The sequence below is a fragment of the Squalius cephalus genome (genome assembly GCF_949319135.1).
Source record: "Squalius cephalus genome assembly, chromosome: 7".
Classification (NCBI taxonomy): domain Eukaryota; kingdom Metazoa; phylum Chordata; class Actinopteri; order Cypriniformes; family Leuciscidae; genus Squalius; species Squalius cephalus.
Genome location: NC_137128.1, coordinates 5,376,796 through 5,401,737, shown reverse-complemented (window position 1 = coordinate 5,401,737; position 24,942 = coordinate 5,376,796). Strand labels below are relative to the sequence as shown.

General features: G+C 38.8%; 1 protein-coding gene across 1 annotated transcript in view; it reads right to left on the bottom strand.

Moving 5' to 3' along the window:
• Positions 1–6,744: 6,744 nt before the first annotated feature.
• The window catches only part of LOC307161677 (corticotropin-releasing factor receptor 2), an 85,432-nt gene continuing 67,234 nt past the window's right edge, over positions 6,745–24,942 (bottom strand). Inside the window, exons 12-15 of the mRNA XM_079876556.1 lie at positions 16,625–16,666; positions 9,199–10,336; positions 8,920–9,107; positions 6,745–8,834 (exon numbers count right to left, since the gene is read on the bottom strand). Coding sequence (XP_079732682.1) covers positions 10,196–10,336; positions 16,625–16,666 — 183 coding nt within the window. The 3' untranslated portion in view covers positions 6,745–8,834; positions 8,920–9,107; positions 9,199–10,195. The remainder of the gene's footprint in view (positions 8,835–8,919; positions 9,108–9,198; positions 10,337–16,624; positions 16,667–24,942) is intronic.

Genomic DNA, 24,942 nt, shown 5'->3' with positions numbered 1-24,942 from the left:
CATCCCTGAGAACAATAAATTTGGATCTGAAATAAATTGTTTCAGAAATATAGCTCTTGGAAAAAAAGTGGTCTCATGGCACAACTTGCCCCTGGTGCGGGGGAAGTTGTGCCTGGGGGAATACATTGGGGGTAAATTGTGCCAGTGATTTCTGAAGTAAAACAGAACATTTTAATGTTATGAACCGTAATGCTATATGAAAGCAAGATAAATTCAATACAAAATGACTAATTTAAGGTTTATTTAGATATTGTCACCCTGGAATACCATAGCATGTGTTTTTCCTATATGGTCAATTGCATAGGGATTTTGTGTTGAACATAACTCTGGATCACAGCAGTGATGCGCGGGTCAATGTATAAACAACCCGCACCCGACCGACGTTTTCAACTAACCCGCCCGCAACTCGGACCGCAAAAAAAAAGAAGAAAATATTGTACCCGACCCGCTTCCTGACCCGCATTTTTTAAAAGTAGCTTCCACTCCCCAGTCTTCACCTTTTCTCTTGCCGCCTCCATCTCTACCTGCAGACTGAGCTCGTGTGTCATGGTTATTCAGCCAGTAAAGTGTAGGCCTAGAGCATGTGAGCGGAGTGGAGCGGGAGCGAGCGGATCTTGGACAGAGCGCAGAGCGGCATTTTTAAAAGGACGGAGCGTCGCCCTGTTTCCCGCTCCAATTTCGCTCCGCGCACACCACGATTCTGAAGCATGCTCAGTCAAGCCTGACTCGTCTACTGTTGATGACTGCAAGATGGATTCTATTTTCAGTCAAAATTCGGCTCAATAATGGAGTTAAAAAAGTAGGCTACTTCAAAAAGGAAAATAAGAAGTCATACAGGTGTAGCCTACTATAATATAAAACTAACTATAATGTGGTGGAAGAAAACGAATGTGATTGTGGAGACATCGTTTCAGTCAGTAAAGGTTCATTTTGGAATCTAAAAAGACACATCTCTCGAAAAAACATGCAGTGTGCTATGTGAACACGCTGGGAAGAAAGCAAAAGGTTAGCAAATTGAATACGGTAACTTGTAACAAAGTGTAAATTAAATATAGCGTAATATTCAAACAATTGATACAAGCCCATTTAAATTTTAATCCTGCGCGCTGCGCAAAAGTTCAGTTATATAAGAATGTTGGCCTAATAGTTAATTTAGCCTACTTTTAAAACGTTTATGTATTTTTTTTTATATTTTTGTTTATAAAAATTTTATTTATATTATTAGGCCCATTTATTCGTTTTATTTTACAGCAGTTTGTGTGTACAATGGATATAAGCCCATTTAAATTTTAATCGTGCGCATTGCACAAAAGTTCACTTATCAAAATTCTGGCCTAATAAATTTACTTTAAAAAAAATGTATGTAGGCTATATTTTTGTTTATATAATTGTTATTTATATTATTAGGCCCATTTATTCGTTTAATTTTACAGGACTTTGTGTAGGCTATATTCCTTCTTTCTTACATAGCCTAGGCCTAATTTGTAATTGGCCAATTTTTTGAAATTGTAATTGTATTTTTTTTTTCTCTTTGAAAAATGTTGTTGTTGCTCATTAGTTCTTTAGGAGGTAAGGCTGTGGTCTAAGCTAAAAGTGATATATATGTAGATTTTTTTTCTTTTTTTGGAGCGAGCGGGGTCCATTTGAGTGGAGCGCGGAGCAAACTGCGTTGAGCGCTGACTGAGCGATAATGAGCGGAGCGGCCTGAATGATGTATAGCTTTGAGCGGGGGAGCGGAGGGGTGAACATTTCCGTGAGCGATGAGCGGAGATTCTCACCGCCCCACTCCGCTCATATGCTCTCTAGTACTATATAAATTACAAAGGTTTAATTGGCATCTTTATTTCAAACGACCCGACCGACCGCGACCCGAATATCATTAAAAATATTTTTGGATGACTCGTAACCGCGGGTAACCGCGGGTGACCGCAGGCACCCGCTCATTTCGGATCAACCCGCGCATCACTGGATCACAGTGTCATAGAGACAAGGGGGCGGGCTCATTTTACTCAGACGACCAATCAGTCTCTCAGGATCATTGTGAAGCTATCAAGCTACGCCCTAGCAACCATTTAGAGCACCATAGCAACACAATATATGATATTTGTGAATCATTTCAGGCAAAAAGGCTTTGGCAATAGATGCCTGTTGACATAGCGCTGTCAATTATGTAACATATAAGAATAAAGTGACTAGGCTAATTTCTAAACATCCTATTGTGACATAGGCCACTTAAAAACTGAATAAAACTTCTCTTTAATAACATAGTGCAAACTCAAAACTGAAATCAGTGTTAGCTAAATTAAACAAATAGCAGGCAGGCCTAAGTCAAACAATGATGAGGCATGCCCATCTCCTCACTTCTCAAGATTATCCCCTGTGAGTATGTAGGTCTAGGTGGTCTGGATCTGGCACAACTTAACCCAGGCCCTTTGGCACAAATCACCCCGGACCCAAAAGTTTGAAAAACTGGCATGATCCAGCAGTTAAGAGCTAACATCATGCTAACTGTATAGACTCATTGTGTAGCCTACTAAAGCACTAAAACATGTGTGAAATGTTTTCAAACTTGTCTATAATTTTTCAGACACTACAATCAAAAAACCTTAATCATAGAAATTTTACTTTGAAAGGGAAAAAACATTTTTTTGCACTAAAATATGCTTAACTCTCATGCCATGTGTCTCCCTTCTTTGGAGGACGAGTAAAAGTGATTGCTTTTCAAAATTATGTGGTCATATGACCAATTTCTTCTACGGTTTTCCAGAAACAAGGGTGGAACTACTTCCCCCCTGGCACAAATCACCCCACTCTCCCCTACTCGTTTCCAAAAAAAAAAAAAAAGTTTCCCCTCTTTTCCCATTTTTCTTTCATTTCCTTAACTATCAAAACTCACTCATGCTTACATTTGGAGACATCCGTCAGTGTCAACATCACAAATACATTTTTTTATGCCCCATTTACCTCTGAAAACATCCATGTCATTAACCAACTTGTAATAGCTAAACTCTATATTTATACAGGATTGTATTAACATCTGTAACACTGCAACCACATCAGTTGGGGGAAGAGAGAGAGAGAGAGAGAGAGAGAGAGAGAGAGAGAGAGAGAGAGAGAGAGAGAGAGAGAGAGCCTGCACTCTCTAATTAAGGCACTAGATGGCAGACATGCATCAGACTACCAGAGAATCAAAGAGATAGACCTATCTATCTAATAAATGCTTATTGCAAACAAACAAACCATCCAAAAGCTCAAACCTGTTAGTTGTACACATTATATAAAAGGACATCAGTGTAATTAAAATTGTTTTGTAGCATTCAGAACGTCAAATTAGTTTATACATCTTAAATATTTTGTCAAAATATTACAAAATGTCAAATATTGTGCTAGATGAGACATGATTTTCCCAGCATTGAGCAGTCATATTGGGCAGCCCATAAATCAATTTCCCCACGTCATGTCCTATTATGTTTACAAAATCAAACTCAAGTGAAACACGATCACTTTATAATAATCAGAAAAGTCTAATAAAATTCGCTGGCTCAGTCTCGACAGAAACAAAAGATGTGAGATGTGTCTACGTCTATGCATTAGTACAGTTCCTCGTTCCTCGTTCCTGTGGTTTCACAGCCCACTGTCCATCATGTCTCTGTGATCAAGAGAGAGCACTGGCATCTCCACTCAGAGTCAGCACAGGATTCAAAGCACATGGACGTGTCCTTCATGGTGTTGTCCTGAAGTTCATGGCCAGTTTAATAGGGCGTAAACATGCTATTAAATGAACAAAGGCCTGGATTTACTTGACAGTGCAGATAAAAACCATGTAGTAATGCCTTTGAACTTTGTATCTCAGGACTGCAGTGTATACGGCAAGAATGGATTATTATTAGCATTGCAGATTTATGCCACAGTTTTAAATTCTCTGCTTTAGTAGATATAAAATCACGCTAGAGAAAATGCAGTCTGCCTTTTAGCCCTTGTTGCCGGAGGACTCAAAGGATTACAGTGAATAAACGTTCTTTTGTGTCTGTCAGAGGAAGATGTGCATCACATGCATGAAAAAACACATAAATACTGTAAACAATAGAACTGGGTAGCCTTTGTGCTGCATTCACAACAACACGTGAATATGTTGAAGTGTGAGAGCATTTAGCAGCAAAGACTCCACAATTATTAATGAGTTTTGAATAGAGAAATGATCTGTCTGCTTGTTGAGGTGCAATAAATGAAATACAAATGAGTAAACAATAACAGATGAGACATTTCTGTGCGATGTTGAAGATATCAGGTTCTTTTCACGTCTAGACTGACAATACATTTTCAAGTTTATATGAGTATAAGTTTGTCATATTAACAAAAGTGTACCCATATGCCACTGATGTCATTAAGCTGATTTTCTGCTGCTCTGTTGTCTGGGTCTCAGCGGAGAGTTAATCCACTAGAGTTTTAATCCACGCCAGTTAGGCTTTTGCAGTGTGTTTGGGTCACTGAGGATAAGTCATTCTCTCAGGTCCTAGGTAACGCAGTGTCCTTCTGGTACTAAAATAGTTTCCAGCTCGAGCTGATAGACATGTGTGACATGGATGGATCTAATATATTGCATCAACAGAAATCAAGTGATCTCTTGAACTTTTCTGAACCATTTTTGCAAAACAATTTAACCAAGTGTTGTAAAATACATTTCTAGTTGTACAATATGAAGTCATATCCACTTAAATTATGTTTGCCAACCAGAAAGTGTGCAAATACCAACAAACTTCACAAGTTCTCTTTTTTTTTTTTTATGCAGCCAATTACAGAGGTGCACATCTGAGCAAAATGCCACATTATGTCTTAGTCTGAGTTTAGTTTGAGTTGAAAGCTTTTGAAAATATGTTTCAAAGTGAAAGTTTTTGAAAATGATCTCTATGGAAGCTTGTTTCCGCCACAGAATAAAACATTTTAAAAGATAATTGCGAATTTTATCTCGCAATTGCGTGTTATAAAGTCAGAATTCTGACTTTTTTCTCGCAATTCTGACTTTATAACACATAATTGCGAGTTTATATCTCGCAATTCTGACATCTTTTCTCAGAATTGTGAGATAGGCCTATAGGCTAAAGACTTTTTTTTTTTTTTTTTTACCTCAGAATAGTTTATATCTCACAATTCTGACTTTATAACACGCAATTGCGACTTTATATCATGTAATTCTGACTTTATATCTCTCAATTGCGACTTTATTTCTCAGAATTGTGACTTTATATCTCGCAATTGCGACTTTATTTCTCAGAATTTCGACTTTATTTCTCACAATTCTGAGAAAAAAAGTCAGAATTGTGAGATAAAAAGTCACAATTATTATTATTTATTTATTATTCAGTGGCGGAAACAAGCTTCCATAGATCTCCGTGTAAACAACAAACACGCGAAATAATGCACATGCGTATTACGTGTTTGATCGCCATCTACTGGCCTGGCAGCAGAATACAGGGTTTTCAGTCATTTTCGCAGATCCGTGTGAAAGGGGATTGTTTTGACAATGGTTGCGTTTTCAGCATATTGTTGTCGTGTAAACGTACCCTTAGTTTCCGTGGTTTTCATAGATAAATTTGATCCACCTGTTTCTCGTTTCCTCCATTTGTTAATATATAAAGCTTGTTTTCAGTTATTCCTTTGATCCAATCTCAGCTCAGTTAAATGGTTGTTCTGTCTCTTGTATATGCTCTGAGTGTTGGATATTTTAATTTAGTGTTTAATAAAGAAAACTGCTGCGATTAGATACTGCCTTTTTCATCCCTGCTGCAACCACGACGTGACATATTCTGACCCTCTGTCTGAAATTATACATTTTTAATTGATGACTTCTTATATGTGAAACGCTCAAGGCAAATTAGATTTCTCAATTCATGACCCCTTTAAGGCTTGTCAGTAAATGGCCAGTGTTATTATTGGCTAACGTCCTTGCATAGGAAACAGTATACTGTGTCAGTGTAGACAGCGTCAGTCATTATAATGGCTTCTATTTACTTTTTACGCTACGCTCACATCCAGTGTAGGCAAATGTCAGCCGTTACGCTAATGAACATCAGTGAGCGATGATGCATAACTGTTTGTCATTATCTTCCTCTGGAGGCGGGCATATGCAAATGTCCTCTCCTTATACATTCACAGGGTTACTCACAGGTTTATTGTTACAGAACTTGTTGTCTAGCCAAGAAAAACTCTCACAGAGAAATCAGCATATGAATTATATAACTTGACACGCACCCTCCGGCTATCCCAAGATATATCAGCACCTAGCATCTGGATGTGATGCTTTTATTTCTTTTATTTAACATGATTTTGCACACCTGCCTTAATATCGCTGGTGAATTTGACTAAATTGCATTGATTTCAAGGGGTGTATAATGCATTTTTAAAATGTGTAATACAAATTGTAAAAGTATTTTAAAAATGTGAGACTGGGAAAATGGGATTTGGTGTGAATACTGAGATGATGCTCTGCTGTGTGATATTTGGATGGTGTGTTTCAGTGAGTCTGTAACTGGTTTAACCCTCATTTTCTCATGTGACTTTTATATATTTAGGGTCCCAAAGAATTACTGCAATGCTATGTGCAAAAATAATAATACATTTTCTCTATTCTTAAATGTTCCTCCGACTTAATCGAAACCAAGTATGCAAACGTATACATTTTATAAAGGGTCTCTTAAATCCCACACAGAACATATGATGAAATCAGGAATGAATGCAGGACCTAAGGCTGTTTTACAATGTTTTATATTCAAACAGAGCAGTAACATCGATCATGTAACCTTTATGTCTATTGTTTACATATCCACACTTTCAAAATGTTAAGGCATTTGGTTTTAAAAAAAAAATTATAATTACAGAAAAATAAATTATGCAAAGTATCATGGCAGAAAATGTATCACACAAACAAACAGAAAACCTGGTAATAAAACATTCTGAAACACAAAAAGCAAACTGAACATTAAATATTCTTGTCTTTGGCAAATATACAATATCAATTTTGAGGAGAAATGTTAGCCCTCTATTATCTACATAATTCACATAATTCTTCTGCCCAACTAGTTTTTACTTATTTTCATTCAAAGGTATCAAAATCATGTATCAATGTACACTCTTGATTAATTGGAAATACACTATCACTATTACCTTAATTACACTAAGTTGTTTCAAACAGAGAAATACTTTTAAAACAACTTTCAATACTTTCAATACAAAATACATACTTTCTTTCCTCATATAAATTCTATTTACAAGTTTGGAGGACTCTCTCTCTCTCTCTCTCTCTCTCGTTCTCTCTCTCTCTCTCACACACACACACACACAGACTGCCTTTCGATTCTTTCACATTTTTAAAAGTAATACATTCAAGTACATCTTGCAACTTGACAAATATATTTTCAATAACAGATCTGGGTACATAAAGATGATCTAAGTATTTTGGTAATTACAGGTTTCTTTGCAAATGGAATAAAACTATAATGAACTTCTAAATACTACAAGTCAATGTTTTGAACAATTTACACAGATTTGAATCTTTGAGACCTGAATGGATTTCTTATGCTGTGGCTCCCTTTGGTGGAAAACATGTCCTTCTCCCATCGATCCCATAAAAATATGTGTCTGATGTGTGCAAAGTTTTGTGAAGATCTTCCTAGGAGGAGTTTGAAGTTTTTTGTTCAATTTTTAAAGGAGTTAGAATGGTGGATAAATGTATAGAAAAATACATATTAATACATTTTAAGGGCCTGACACACAAATATTCAGATGAAGCAGACACTTTGATGCTAGCATGCATGGATAGAGAGTTATGAGCAAAAATGTAAAGTTGCTTATTATAGTGCCACCTTTCAGGGTACACAGCTTTGTTTCGTCACTATGTACGAATATATAAATATTCATAATGGTCAGCCACTCTGAAATTTGATTGGCTGCTGGTGGCCATGTTTGTTAAATCGTGTGTATCAAGTTTAGTTAAGTTTAGACATTGTGTTCGGCTAATAGATGACCATTTAACTTATATCTTCATAACGGTTTGATTTATCCAAATTCCTTGGATAACTGTCGACCATGTGGGGATTGGAGGAGTGTTTGGGAAACCTGTTTAGAACATTCGTTCCTGTGATTATTATTAGTGGAGATGAGATTGAGTGTGAGAAAGTGTGAGAGTTTATTAAGACCATATCACATTGTATGAGTAATCAATGCAAAAAATCCGATACTTTCAAAAGGTTCACAAATGTATTCTTGTCACTGTATCAGAAACTGGGCAGTGTCACGAAGTCAACAGTCCTGATATTTATGGATGTGAGAACCTCAGGCTGATCATGGATCCTGATGGCATCTTTGAGGTGAGCATAACTGAAGCTGTCGGCCTTGAGGAATACACAGCTATATGTGAGATGCATCAGTCAAACACCAGATCTGACCGTACATTAGCTCAGAGACCTTGATGCAGTTTTAAAGGGATAGTCTGCTGAGAATGAGGACGATGTTGGTTGTTCTGGGATCCATACTGAAGATTCAGTTCAGGATCACCCTGATTACAGTCTAAGAGGTGAGGGCCTTTTGGTCCTTGCAGGCTGTGTTTTATTTCCACTTTGACAAAATACCCCACCCATTAAATGCTCTTTTGATAGGAAATTAAGTTTGGTGGACATTGAATCAAATTAACTTTTGCATGAAAATCCGAAATCTTGCTCAAGCCAATTTTTCCTTGCTTGTTGAATTGCATACAGATATCAGTCATCAGGGATTGTGTGTCCTTTTCCAAGTTCAGGAAGGACGAGAGCATGCGATTGCTTTATGCTTAGGTCTCCACCCTGTAGAGTGAAACCATGCCAATTACAGTTCCTTTGTATTAGAGTTGATGGCCATAACAAAAAAAGACATATAAATAAAGATTACCTGTCTGGATCAAGGTTTACTGTGGTTACGGATAGCAATCTTGTGGCTCACTTGCAGACAGCCAACCTTGGGGCCACAGAACAATGGCTTGCCAATTTAATTTTTGTAGTGAAGTACAATTTTTTTTCTAGAAAAAATATCAAATGTCCTGCTTGCACTCGACATTGAAGAGTGACCACCTTCAAGCTCTAGGAAAAAAGTGCAAAAGTATCAGAGAATGTTCCCATATGTTCAGAGTTTTCTAAATGCACATGATATAGTTTGGTGAAAAACACATACTGTAGATATGTAATCTATATAACTGAGTATTGGCCTGTGAGTACTAGCAGTTGCTTTCCTTTGTTGCAGTACAACCATATCTGCTGTTTTTGTGGAGATCTGGAGACTCTGGTCCCGAGTGTGATTCAGATTCACAAGTGTGGGCTGAAATTGGACTAAGATTGATTTATTTTAAAACATTGAGACTTTTTTGTTGTTGTTGTTGTAATAAATAGATCACCGTCCCCTCCCTAAAAAAACCCTGAAATTATTATTGAGTTCATTACTAACTCATTGTCAGCTACCAATTATTAGACAGACAGATAGATAGATAGATAGATAGATAGATAGATAGATAGATAGATAGATAGATAGATAGATAGATAGACAGATAGACAGATAGATAGATAGATAGATAGATAGATAGATAGATAGATAGATAGATAGATAGACAGATAGACAGATAGATAGACAGATAGACAGACAGATAGACAGACAGATAGACAGATAGATAGATAGATAGATAGATAGATAGATAGATAGACAGATAGACAGATAGATAGATAGATAGATAGATAGATAGATAGATAGATAGATAGACAGATAGACAGATAGATAGACAGATAGACAGATAGACAGATAGATAGATAGACAGATAGACAGATAGACAGATAGATAGACAGATAGACAGACAGATAGACAGACAGATAGACAGATAGACAGACAGATAGACAGATAGATAGATAGATAGATAGATAGATAGATAGATAGATAGATAGATAGATGCTACAGTGTTCTGGATGTTTGCAAACTACTAAGTGAAAAGAAAGTTCATCAATACTGTTTAAAAAACTGTTAATTCAGAGCAGATTGTCAAAATTACAGACATATAAATTAAATTCACTGGTTATTGGATGATACACCCATGACCATCGGAAAGGCAAACAATCATTTGGTCTCTCATGCCACTTGCAGTCCGTCTGTGTGGCTGAATTACTAAAGAGGAGTTGTGTAAAGGTCAGACGGCCGTGGTCTGCTTGATGCTGTGAAAGCTGATGCGGGTGGGGGAGGTGGGGATGGACATGGCCCTCGCCACTCTGACTCGCAGTGCGTGATGGTCTTGCCATCGATGCCAACGCTTTCTGGCTGCAGAACGCACCTATGCAGAGGAAAATGCATTAGTTTATGGTATTTTAAATTCAGCATTTGAATTTTCTGCACTGATTGTGGAGGAGAATCTTCAGTATCACTTGTTCATGTGTCCACTATCAAAAAAACACTGAACAAGAATGGTGTTCATGATCGGACAACACATACTGCAGAAAACCACTCTTGTCTAAAACAATACTGAGGCATGTCTCAGGTTTGCCCAAAATCACCTGATGTTCCACAATGCTTCTGGTCAAATTGAGCAAATTGGCAAAAATGGGCATTGCACACTAAAAAAATATCTTCCCATCATTGAAGCATCATGGTTTAGTGCTTCTTCGCTGCCTGAGGGCCTGGACACTGTACAAGCATTGAAAAAACTGTACATTAAAAAATGTATCAAGAGATTTTACAGCAGAAGCTCAGGAAAACAGTTCATGACTTCAAACTGATGCAACTGACAATCATCCAAAGGACACAAATAAATCCACTAAATGTTAAAAAAAGAAAAAAGAACAAGGTTTGTGTTTTCCTGAGTCCTGACCTTAAGCGAATTCAGATGCTGTGTGAACCTTAAGTGGGCTGAGCTATCAAGACAACCTAGAAATATCAATAGACTGAAAAAGATTTGTGGGTGAGAGGTTTAAAAAAAGCATTTTTTTGGAGGTTTGCTGCTAAAAGAATATCAGTTACTAAATGCAAAGGTTCAATCACTTTGAATGTATTCAATAAAACACGTTACAGGTAGAACCGTTTGTGTCTTATTAGTTTTGGCAGATTGTGTTTGTCTATTATTGTGGGTTTAACTTTTCAAAGGGTTCACAAATGTATTCTTGCCACTATTTTTGCCACTTTATATAAACATGACTGTATAAATGTGAGTGTATAAGATTCTATTCAGGACTAGCCATAACTCAAGATTGACCTAATTTAGCATCAGAACTAATCTTAGACGTACAGTGTCACTGTGTAATTGAAACAGTCTCATTCTGGTTTGGTGTTGTTTTCATTCTGTACCCCAGTGATCTCAAACTCAATTCCTGGAGGGTCACAGCTCTGCACAGTTTAGCTCCAACCAGCTCCAACTCACACCGGCAAGAAAGTTTCTAGTAATCCTGAAGACCTTGATTAGCTGGATCAGGTGTGTTTGATTAGGGTTGGAGCAAAACTGTGCAGAGCTGTGGCCCTCCAGGAATTGAGTTTGAGATCCCTGACTACGTTTACATGCAGCCAATATCCGGGTTATGGTCGGGTTAGGGTCACTATTTGGGTTTCTGAAACATTCGGAATAACCTGTTTACATGCGTGAGCAGAGAGAGTTACTCCTGTATACATGGAATTTGTAATCAATTGGCAATATCCCGGTGTAAACGGCGACGCACGGTTAGTGTCTGGACGTACGGACAACCTTAAGACGCAATATGCGTCATTTCCGATTCTTCTTCCTGTATCCAAAGACAACAACAACAGCAGCAGCACGCGGATAATGAATAGTTCGGGGCAGATAGCGATCGCGTTTGTTTGCGCTTTCCTCCTCGCTCCAAAAGTGTGGTGCTGTGCTGCGTCTCGCCATGTTTACCTCTACTTCTTGTTTACTTCCGGTATACTGCACGCGGGTTTCTGTATGCGCCGTCTCTACTCAAAAGACCAAGATTCCTAGCAAATAGAACATGCGCAGAACACAAATCAATGTTCCTTTTGATGGGGACATGCCGATACGCGTTTACATGACCAAATATTCGGGTTAGAAAAGGGGTACCCCAGGGATCATATCCGGGTTTTTAAAAACCGGGATATGAGCATATTCGGGTTTTTGCCGGTGTTTACATGGCCGTGCGCGACCGAGTTATTGCTAATATCCCGGTTTTGAACGGGTTATTGGCTGCATGTAAACGTAGTCAGTGTTACGGGTTTACTCATTAGTTCCACACCTGATTCTAGTTCTGTTGATTACCATTCCCTGTGCATTTAAGCCCTGAGTTCTGTCAGTTACTTGTTTGGTGTTGTATATGTCTTTGTGTTGCGTGGTTGTGTTGTATATTACACACTGTGTGATCTCTTTTGTGTTCCCTTTTGGATTTATTAAAGACTTTTGGATTTTTGTTATATTCTCCTGTGTCGTGCGATTATTGCTGTTGCCACCCGTGACAGAACATCGAATCACAAATACGGATTTAAAAGAAAAGATGGACATTCCTGCAGTCTGCCTTCTCCTCATGGAACAGGAGTGTTCCCTCGAGGACCACACAAGGGATTTCTTTGATCTGGCGTGTCTCACTCACTACCCTCACTGCTCCCTCTATGTCTTTTATTACACCACCTTCAGCGAGCGGTCCGAGGGATGCATGTCCATGGCAGGTCCTCGAGGGAGCTTTGCAGAATACTTTGAGTGGGTTCTTGGTGAAATGTGAATCCCCCAAAGTCACCGCCAGCCCCACACTGGACCCAGAGCCCAGCCTATCATCAGCCATGCCCATCACTGACTAAGAGCCTGAGCCCACCGAGCCCGCCTCGAAACCAGCGGCAGAGTCGACGCACAAGCCCAACTGAGAGTCTGACCAGGTGCGAGAGCTGGCAACAACATCCGTCACAGAGGGCATCCTTCTGGAGTATGACGGCAGGGAATGAGCCCTGCCCATACTCCTGCTGCTGAGGGTAAGCTGTGCCAGGTCCCAATGCAATGGTTTGAGGAAGAAGTTATTCCCCTTAGTCTCTTGTCGCTCGTGGTCCCACCCAGCTCCAAGTCTCCTGTGTCTCTGCGAGCTCCATCCAGTTCCTGGCCTCCTCCTCTGTTTACTCCACTCTGCTGTGCGGATCTTTTGGTTTCTAGCTCCGCCTTTGAAAATGGATCCCCTGGCTCCGCATCGGGTCGCCCGTCACTCCACCTCAGCCCATCGACCAGTCGACTCCACCGGGGATCGTCGTCCTTGTTGACCGCAGGAGCCAGTGGCATCATTTATTCAGTTGTATTCTTGTTTTGATGGCCACAATAGGGCTGTTGCTGCTACAAAAAAGGATGTCACAATATGTTAAGGATGCGATTTATCTTGTTTCTAGGCTTCTGGGTTAACTTAGCATCTTGGCTTTCAAGTGTTGCTTCTCACACATTATCTAATATTAGTTATTTTTGGAGTATGTCTGATGATGACAACGATGACAATTTTTTTATTTCTACAATAATTCAGGAATTCAGAATACAAGAATTTAAATGCAGATGCACGACAGTGAATTGTTTTAACCCTCGACAACTATTTGTAAAACTCTTTTGCCCTAGAATAGTGCCCAGTCTTCATTCAAGTGCAAGATTTGAAATTGAAATGGATAGAGCCAAATTGACTTGATTTTTTAGCTAACGAAAAGACATGCATGTAATGGTTATATAAAGTTAAAGAGCTTAGAAAAAGAACAATAAAAAGAGCTGGATGATTGCTAGGGGCTTTTCATTACAAAATTGATTAATTTAGTCGGTCAGTCATGAGAGAGAACGTTGTTGCCTTCATCTAAACACATTATAATATGTATGCGCAAACAGAGAATGACATAGCTGAGTCACAGATGGCACTGATATGATTTGGTTTGATGTTGACGGTCTAGATGACAGATCATCTTGAGTGTAAGTCTACATCTTGCCTGAGGTCATAACAGAAATCCAAATAATTAACCCACATAACAAATCAGATATAAAGAAAGACCATTAGACTGTAAAATAATATTCTAAAGAAAAAATAATAAATGTTTAGTTAATTAGTTTTGAAGATTTTTATTTAAACATGTCAATAAGTTATATCAATAACAATGATGATGATAATAATAAACACTAAGAATATCCTGAAATGGTGCTGAATAATGTGGTTTTGCACAGACTTGTGTTCATGGCAGTTCAGATCTGCCGTCATCAGAGCAGACAGGGGCTGTAGAAAAGAAGGCATAATAGAAACTAGTAGTCTATTGTTGTAACGACTAGCCTCAGATTAGAGTGAACCTCACGGTATTTAATAATGGATGGCCATTATTTTTTATAATTATTTTCTGTTAAGAGACATGAAACTGGCACAGTTATGTAGGAACAAACAGGGACGTTTCTAGGCATAGCTGGGGGGAATGTCATGACACAGTTTAAGAAAGAATTGACTTGAGGAAGGCTTCTCAACCTCAGTCTTCCGAGGGTCATTTCTGATTTTATGGTCCTGAAAGGGAGGTCAGGCTCCACAAGTTTTGTCTAAAAGGTGCCTTTATGCCTTAAATTGGGGCTACTTTTTGCATTGTAGTACAGAGTTTGAGGGTTGGAAACCAGTTCCCCTCCCTGGCGGATCAGTGCTGGATTTCTTCAAGAGCGTTTCTCTTTGGGTGCAGCTCCAGCGACATTTATGATATATGTGACTACAGTTGCTGCTGAGAATGTGCTTTCGATGGTGTTTCTTTCTCTCTGTTTTTGGGATGTTTAACAGATTCTCAGCTTTACGGGCTGATAAACCAGCAGTAAGCTCATAGTATGCTGCTTTGGTATACTGTTTGCAGAAATGAAAGCTTTAGCATAAGTTCTGTCGGGAAGACTCAATTACTACGTCACCTATTGCCTTCACTTCTATCCAATCATATTCTTATGCTCACTGTATAAAAGCTTGGTACTTACACGTTTGAGTTCGCAGATACTGAAGCGACGATTACCCCCACCCTCCCCACCACCACCAGGATGGTCCTGTCCATACCTCCTGGGGGGGGTCGGCTGCGCCCCTGCCTTCGTCTTCAGGCAGGAATTGCAGATCCGGTACCCTCGGATTATGCACTACGGACGGGGCCTACGCCAAATGACTTTGTATATTATCAGCTTGCTGAGCTGTCAATAAATGTACGGTTTATTGAAATAATTCTCCCGAGTCTTTCTGGTAGAACTGGGGATAAGGATGCGAGAGTAAGACAGATGAGGTAAGAGAAAGGAGATGTAAGGATGAGGAGGGACAGGAGAGAGGAAAAAGGGAAAAAAATGATTGGTCCGGTTCCACGAACACACTGCCGCTCGGTCTTCAACCAACTGAGAAGCCCTCACTTGCAGTGCCATGTGATGGCTTCGGGCATGTTTCCTCTGGCTTCGGGCGCCCGGCAGCGAGTCCTCCATTCCCTCACTCAGCCTGCTCATCCCCATTATAGCGGACAGCAGCAGGCCCTGCCCTCCATCTGACGCTGGCAACTCCTCTGTCAGCCGCCGCTCCAGGAGTCAGGCAGACCAGGCACACCTTCATCCGCACTGCACGACCTCCTCAGCACCACGATCCCCCTCGGCAGATGATGGCTCTCCAACAGTGAAACCCTCCTTCCTCCCGGGTTTCGGTAACAATGTTTCCACTGTCGGGCCAAAAGCAAGCGTGGTAGTATGTGCCAGGGCGAGCCGCGTTTCCACTGTCACTTCCCAGGCTTGATCGGGCCTCGTCGGGGCTTCGTCTGGGCCAAGGGCCAGGGTTTTTTGGTCCATCGAATACCTTGGTCCAGAGCGGGCCAACAGGGGCTTGAGGAGTGGTTACGAAACAGAGGCGGAGTTTGAGAGTGAACAACGCTTCTCATTTGCCATGTTTTCATATCAGGCTAACAGCTAACCTCAACATTAAAGACAATTCTCAGCTCAAAACTTCTGATTGCGATCCGATTGCTTTCCTGATCACAGTATGAAGCAAAAATATATTTATATGCAATGCTAAATGCTAACCATTGTCATTATATTTAAATACACATACGATTATCGAAAATAACTATTATTATTTGGTTACATGTTCCATCTGTCTCTTCCCTGTGCCTTTGTTGCTTCTGCATCAGCGTATATCATAAATGACATATTCTCCAGTTAACTCATAAAACTCCCTCTGTGGCTCTGGCTGAAAGGATAACAGTATAGTGAGACGAGAGATTTCCTCCACAATGCAGAAAAAAAGTGCACACATTCTATGTGGGCCAACTTAAATCTACACACACACACAAATAATATTAGTTATTCTGTTTGGACATAGAAGAGGGAAATAACTAGAAAAAATGACAGATGTGTCAAGTGATTCTGAAGAGGAATCCTAAAGGCAATAAACATGGCCCCATTAAATGAGAGCAGTTTGCAGGGTGCTGATAAATTGCTCTGTTTGTCTTGGTGTTTGTGTGTAAGCGAGTCAGGTTAAATAGCCTCCCACATAATAATAGACTTGGTGTCAGAGAACAGATAGGGTGACGGGGTGATATGGCTGTGGAAAGGGCCTATATATTTATAGTCATCTTTCATTTCTGTCCATCCATGAAATTACACTCATCATTGACTCACCTCCCCATTTAGAAAGCAGTAAAATACCGACACAAAGAATCCCTGTTAGAGAAAAACAAAACATAAACAACGTCAGTTAAACTGTCACTTCAATTAACTTTGTTAAATGCAAACAATAAAATTAAAAATGTTGCTCATCAAAACGTAGTATTTTGGGCCTTGTTCAGTATTTGAAGTGCCAGATTATGGTGGTTTGACAGTGGGTCTTGTACCACAGGTTGTTCTCGCAGTAAAACAACAACAAAAAAATTCTCAGGAACAAAGCTCCATCCAAAAATAATTGGCACATGTTGTTGCTCAGGTGTCAGCTCCACTTCTGAGGACTGACTGCATCAAAGGCTGCTGAGAAATAATGTTCTCAGGGGAAACAAAACTATTTTTCACACTGAAGCACTTACAAGTTTCATGAGAGCAGAAGACGAAATAGACTCTAGACCACTTCAAACAGAAAGAGATAAGGAGAGCCCACTTAAAAGGTGACATAAGACCAATAATGGTCCCCAACTATGGCGTTATATGTGTGCCTCAATCCTGAGCGAGTAATTGTAAGTTTTGAGCACAGAGAACTATATTTTGCAAGCACATTACATTATATTTTGAACAGAAATTAACAATCGCAAAAAGAAAAAACGATTCCGTGCTCAATAAATGTATTTGCTTGTTTGCTATTATCCATATTAACGTGCAATAATAACCCCTCTCACGCAGTTTACTCAGGTGCTCTCTCACAAACTTATTCTCTGCGCTCCTGTCGAGTCCCTCTCTCTCTCTCTCAACCTCTTAATTCTGTGCGCGCTCAACTCTTGACACAAATGCTCGCTCAACTCTTGACACACACGCTCGCTCAACTCGCAACAGCGTTACAAGTGTGCCACAAAATCAACCAATCGGAAAATTAAAGGTCAATTGTGATTGGCTGTTGGTCTCCAATCAAATCGCTAGTAGAACCAAAGCCCGTCTTGTAGAACTATCCATATATATCCATATATATCCATATATCCATATATAATCCTTTATTATATGATATCTATGAAACTATCTACAGCATCCCGGAAGCTTACTGAAAAAAAAACAAAAACTTTTTTTATTAACTTAAAAGTGCCTTGTTAGTTTTGTGTATTATAATGCTGTTCTGTTGTTTAACTTACAATATTATATCTCTATTGTGACTAAAGTTAGTTTGACTTATCCTTTTCAAGCATTCTAACGCTATAGCACAGCCGCAGACAATGTAATCAGAACAGCAACACCTAAATGTCACACCACTTTAGTCACAATAGGAGATATACTATTTTAAGGTAAACAACACAACAGCATTATAAATTATAAGCTGAATCTCTGGAGGAGTGTCATAATATTCCTCTGTCACATTTAGCTGTCAATCACCTCACACAATGACCTCACTCTTAAAACTGACATTTTCCGAACAATTAAACAAAATTTGCCCTCCAACTACTAGGCTAATGTCTGTAATGTCTGTGATCTAAAGGAAACCACCATTATAATAATTATTTTAATTATTATTCTTGTGTATTACAATTTATAATAGCCTACACAAAACTAACAAGGCACTTTTAAGTTAATAATAAAAAAAAATAAAAAAAATACTTACCAAAATGTGTTTTAATCCATAAGTCTCGCTGTAGTCAGTTATTTTTTTTGATTTTTTTTTTCAGTGAGCTTCCGGGATGCTGTAGATAGTTCCATAGATATCATATAATAAAGGATTATATATGGATATATGGATATATATGGATATGGATAGTTCTACAAGACGGGCTTTGGTTCTACTAGCGATTTGATTGGAGACCAACAGCCAATCACAATTGACCTTTAATTTTCCGATTGGTTGATTTTGTGGCACACTTGTAACGCTGTTGCAAGTTGAGCGAGCGTGTGTGTCAAGAGTTGAGCGAGCGTGTGTGTCAAGAGTTGAGCGCGCACAGAATTAAGAGGTTGAGAGAGAGAGAGAGGGACTTGACAGGAGCGCAGAGAATAAGTTTGTGAGAGAGCACCTGAGTAAACTGCGTGAGAGGGGTTATTATTGCACGTTAATATGGATAATAGCAAACAAGCAAATACATTTATTGAGCACGGAATCGTTTTTTCTTTTTGCGATTGTTAATTTCTGTTCAAAATATAATGTAATGTGCTTGCAAAATATAGTTCTCTGTGCTCAAAACTTACAATTACTCGCTCAGGATTGAGGCACACATATAACGCCATACCCAACTCTCTTACACAAAATATTTTTGCAATATTGACATCTATACAGTTCTTTCAGGTGTACCTGACAGACACAAGAATAAATAGAACTGCAATTACTGTACCAAGCACCCTAGGGATTTTATATTCAATGCACAAAAGCAATGGCTCATGAAGCATCCCATGCAAGACTCAAACCAGACCTCCCACAAGTTTTGACCAATATGAGTAAGAATACATAAAACGTTTTAGAGATAGTGAGCACTGTACTTCAAATGTCTCTAGGAATCGACACTGAGAAGAAACAGGAATTAAGGCTATATTATTCAAAAGATATTAACACATAATTTAAACTGACATTAAACATAACATAAAATTAACTGGAATTAAAACTGAACTGCAAAAATGTGTAGCAGTGATGGTGATTCCAATTTTTTGTTTAAATAAGAGATACAGCCTAAAAATTTCTATTATTATTTTATTTAGTTTTTTCACCTCAGGATATGTTGCTAATGATGTTAAAAAGTTTGTATGTGTGCCATTGTCATTGTTGACTTGTTGATTACATTGAAGTGTTGTTGTTTTTTTTAAACTAACTATGAACTAACTATCCTTCACTCATCTTGACTATCTCTTCAAGATTCAGGCCTGCCATTAAAGGAAAAACTGTAAAACTGTTGTATTACACATGACCACTATTTGTAAAACAGCAGTTAACACAAAATGTAGCTGTATGAATTCCTAATCATTCATGATAGTTCAGTTTTCTTCCATCATGTATTCAGAACATCGCCAGAGGTGTTTTGAGAAGTGAGTAATGCACAGTAAAACTTCAAAGTCACGGTTCTAACAGTGTGCTTTAGATTATGCAAAATGATTTCCACAGGGGAAAGAAGGGTGGGCCACGCTGTGTGTGCCACGTCTGATGCCAGCAGCCAATCACAGCACTGGAATGGAGAACCTACAAATTGCAATCTCCTCCTCATCGGAAAGGGATAAACGTACCCTTTTAACAGCCATCCTGTGTCACGGGTGGTTGCTGGCAGACAGATGAGGAAGACGTATACGATTCAATTCAAAAGGTTTATTCACTAAAGATCCAACAGGAAGGCAAACAGATTGGCTCGTTTAGTTTCTCTCGAAGTAGATTGATCTCTCTGTGAAGATCCCATTCAAGTCGGATCCCTCCGACGAACGTCTCCGTTCCCTCTTTCAGTTTTAGTTAAATTTTTAAAAGTATCATATTTCTATATTCAAAATTTTATTTTTAAAACGTTAATCTCAACAATATTTATGCAGTTGCAATTGTACCAATTCAGATTCAGATGCAGAGAATTCTCACATTATTTTGTTGTTAGTGATTTAATTTGAATGGTAACAGGTCTATATAGTGTCTTATTATTCCAATTGTATTTATTGATTAAATATAAGACACTTTTCAGGCAGTAAATATGGATCTTTCAGATGAATTTGAGGAGTGCTGGTCTTGTCTTGGTCTCAACACACTCTGGTCTTGGTCTCGGTTTAGGTGGTCTTACCTCAGTTTGCATTATTTGTCTTTATGTGAACTACATGCATTTGTTAAAACAACAACAGCAACAAGAACAACACTTGTGATTGTTTTGTTGTGCAGCAACACAGGGGAGATTGAATTGCTTATTTTGGTGCACTTCCTCACAACCGGTGTTGTGTGACACTTCACATTTGATGTGATTTCATTTAAATCTTAATCAAATCATTTAAATCTTTCTTCTCATGTTTGTGTTCAGTTACATATGTTAGGGTTTTATATGTTGCATCTCATATTGTTTGAATATTAATGTTTACTCCATTATTTTAGTGCCGTGTGTGTTTCCAGATAGAGTTTTGAATTTGTGTGTATGACACTGTGCACCATACAGTATATATTTGCCTCAACATGTGGACTGTCAGATTTTTATACACATTTCCTCCTTTAACTGTCTATTTTTAAATAAATAATGGAGACTTGCTGCATCATTTTACCACACACAGTGCAGGAATTCAATAAATATGTACTAACAAGGGCCTGGACTCCCACATAGCCATTAATCCAGCAAGGGGCAGCTGATGTTGAGATGCTCGATGTGCCTACACTCTTCCTGTGTTTCAACTGCTGGATAATTCCCAGAGAGCAAACTCTCGCCCACTCTAACTGTTGACAGCAAACTGCAACATAGCAGAGAGTGCTCACCACAATGACAAACATTACATAAATCTGTATGATATAATCAGCTTCAGAAATGTGGTTAATTAGTGACAGATTGTAAATTGGTGCTTTATACAGAGCAGTTGAAGGCAGAATTAGGACTCTAATTGAAAGCTGCTTTGTGATCTTGTCCCAAAGTCAATGGGTTTTTGGTGAAATGTCTGACATAAATTACATTAGTAATACCTCCCTTTTTTAAAAGCTTTTACTCATCTTGAAATAGGCGAGTGTTACCAATTGGCTAAACAGGTTTACAGAGGCTGTCTGGGGTATTAAACATCATCACACAAACAAGAAGATTCAGCTGCACTGTCTAGTCCGCTTTCACAGCCTTGTTGTGTTTGTTCCTGACTCAAACACTTTTAAACAGAGGCTGAAAGAGTTGTTGAAGCTTACTGATGGAGACGTTTTAGTCACGTGACTTGTGTTGTAGTTTGTGTATAGCCTACGTTGAGCTTTAGACTTCTGCCGATTCTATTTACGCTTCAAAATTCATAAAACTTGTGTCCATTTGTCAAGAATATCATGATGAACAAAACCTGGTTAAGGATTTTTTCATTGGCTTTAGAATTATTGAGGAAAATAAGCTCCTTGACCAACAAAAGATTGTGATATTTATGCATGCATCACAATCTTTTGTTGGTCATGGAGCTTATTTTCTGCATTATTCTAAAGCCAGTGGATAAATCCTGTTGGGTTTTTTGTCGAGGGAACCAGTGTGGGTTGACCTAAAAAAATATATATCACCCCTGCAGCGCTGTGTTGTACAGGGAAATTCTTTTTTTTTCGTGACCAATCCTGAAGTCTTATAGAGACACACTAACTTGCATACAACTGGTCAATGATGTTCTAGCTCACGGTATTCGGCAGGAATGCGACCCATATAATGTGGCTGGGAACACCATTTCTTCAGCCAGCAATCCCCTTCAAACGTGCAAACGAGGTTACATGTGTAACACGCCATATAATCACGCGACATTACTAGTGCAGAACACTACCACTGCTTGAAGAGGTAAGCCAGTGCATGAGGAGTGTCAGCATTATCCATTTGTTGATGCAAAATGTGTTGGTAAACAATATTCCTCTTTTCATTTTCATTTCCCCACCCAATAAATGTTATCATTATGTAAAATAAAATAAATAAATGATACATCCAGAACAAATGCTGAAAGTACAGACAGTGAGAAAATAATCAGCACTATTGTTCACTCATTCTGTCTGATTGTAATACCCATTTCTTCTGATTCCACTAATATTTTTAGTTTGGGGAGGAGGTTGGGCACTTTTCAAAACAAAAATAAATAATTGGGTTCCTTTACTGAATGAAAGTGTTTAGTGGATCCTGAATATTTCATTTACTCACATCGCTGAGCCAGAGAGAAACTTGTGGTGGGTTGTTTGATTTCCAATCTAACAGCATTCTTCTCCGGGCCAATGCCAACAGTGGCGTCTGCATATATACGGTTGTATTCACCGTGTGCAACATAAGATCTCTGAGTGACCGGAGAAATGGTTTCCCTGAGAATATTTCAGCAGTTATTATGTGTGTTCCGCACTTCTGTCGATCCAGCGATGAATGAATCATTCTTTTGTGTCGTCTCTTTCTTTTCAGTTAATCGGCCAAATGGGTTTGCAAAAGAGCCTGAATTGATTCGCATTTGTTTGGACTGCTTTCTCCTTGAATCTTCTGAAAAGCTTTCTCAGTCTTTAAAAACAGAGAGTATGAAGATACTTAAGAACAAACAGCGCTGGATGAAATATATATTCACGTATTGAAATAAAAGTCTTCTTCTTGAGAGGTAAATTCAGGCCATTTACACCTAAAGTGTGTTTTTTGTCCATCCGCACTGTTTCTCGGTTGTTTCATGATGTGAACATGCACTAGATGAATGCTTGCTGCTTTTTACTGTTCTTGAGTAATGGTTTTAAAATAGAGACAGCTTCATTCTGCTCTCACTGACCATTTGGTCTGAAGAGTAAAAAGTCTTATAGATGTGCATAAGAGCTATATGAATGCTAGGCAATGTTTTTAACATGAGCATTCACTGATTGATTTTAGTGTTGGTTTTTGCAATATTTAGAAATTGTGTGGTTGCATGGTTTTCAAAGCAGAGCTCAGATCAAGAAAAATCAGCCTGGCAGGATAGCATCATCAGTGACCCTGTTTTTTAATGGGCAAACTGAAAGGGATCAAGATAGTCCTGAAGCTTCCACACCAAAATCCTCTCCAAACACTTCATTACAATGCAGGTTGAGGCAACTGGGACATAGTCATTATACTCTTCAGGGCTGTGTTTTTTAGAAACTGGTATGATAATGGACATTTTTCCAATTATCTGGGATAATATGTGAATCAAGGGACCTCTGGAAAATGTCCACTCATGCACAGGCTAATTCCTCTGCAAAGGTTTTCAGGGAAAGACCCTCCGACCCAGAGACCTTTGAAAACCTTAACATTATCAGCCAGTCTCACTTGTGGCTCAAGTACAAAAGCAGTCATAATAGCCCTATACATCACTACAGTCGTAAGAGTTAACATCCAACCTACCGTAAAATACTTATACTTTTTTACTTATAAAGTATGCATACTTATACTTTTGGGAGTTATATTGGTTATACACTTTACCTTAGACCACAACTTATTTGAATTATAACTCAAATCACTATCAACTACATCTCTATAATGCTTGAGTTTCTCTTCTTTTGTGATTGTGCTTTTTCTGAGCCAGTTTTCTGAGTGCAGGGTCTTTTTGATTAAAAGCCAAGTGTTTCAGTTTAATACACTCTTTAACGTCCTTGGTGATATCAGGCTTGTTGTTTGGAAAACATTTAACTTGTTTAAATGGTATCACAGAATCCACACAGAACTTGACATACTGTACTGTACACAGACCTGATTTCATTATGCTTGTCAATATTGGGATCGTACAGCGCCTTCCAGTCAGAACAGAGAAAACAGCCTTTCAGTATCTCCACATTCTCTGGAGACCAAAGTCTCACCACCTTGTTTTCAGGCTTACTTGACTTCAGCGATGTACAGTATATAGAAATATGCTGCCCTGCATTGTGGTCAGTGCTTGCTAATAGTGGTTTAACTTTCGCAGTGTATGCATTGGATGCATTCCCATAGCAATTCTCCAAAATATTATATGTTCCTTGTATTACATTTCACATAATGTTGAAACCCTGGAAGAAATCTTCAGAGATGACAGTGATTTATAAAACCTAAAACAAACAGAGGAGCGTTTGGGGTGCGTTGCACACACTCAGACACTTGTATCACAACTATTACTACGTTTCCATCCGGTGGCACATAGACAACGCAGATGACAACATTGCCAAACTCAAGTGGCAAATAGAAGGGTTGCAAGCTAATGCACAGCAGTTCCACATCTCGGTCACTACAGCCTCCCTTACAGTCCGGCAGTCCATTATTCCGTAATTTGACCATTTTATTCCGTAATGAATGGGCATTGAACAGGATAATTGAAGGCAATTGCCTCTCCTCCTCAATTGCTCCCCATTTAGCTCTACGCTGATTTCTGCCAGTGATTAGCTTCTAAACAAATATCCGCTGGTGCCCTTAAGGAAGTTCAGAAATAATGAAGTTTAGCGGGATATTTCAACGCAATGCCATAAGCTCCTACCTGGTATAGGTGACGGTGTCCTGTTCATGCCCATGTGCAGGGCCTAAAATTAACACTTGCCAAGCGGAAAATGCGGGCAAAGGTCGGTGTTGGGGAGTGTGAAACTGTGTCAGTCGCCAGTTGGCCAGTAACATTTTTTTTAATTCTAACAATGCAATTTTGTGAACATGAACGTGAACAAACGTGAATGATGCTCTGTACAGTTGACGTGTCAGTGCTTCATCACAAAAGTTTCAGCC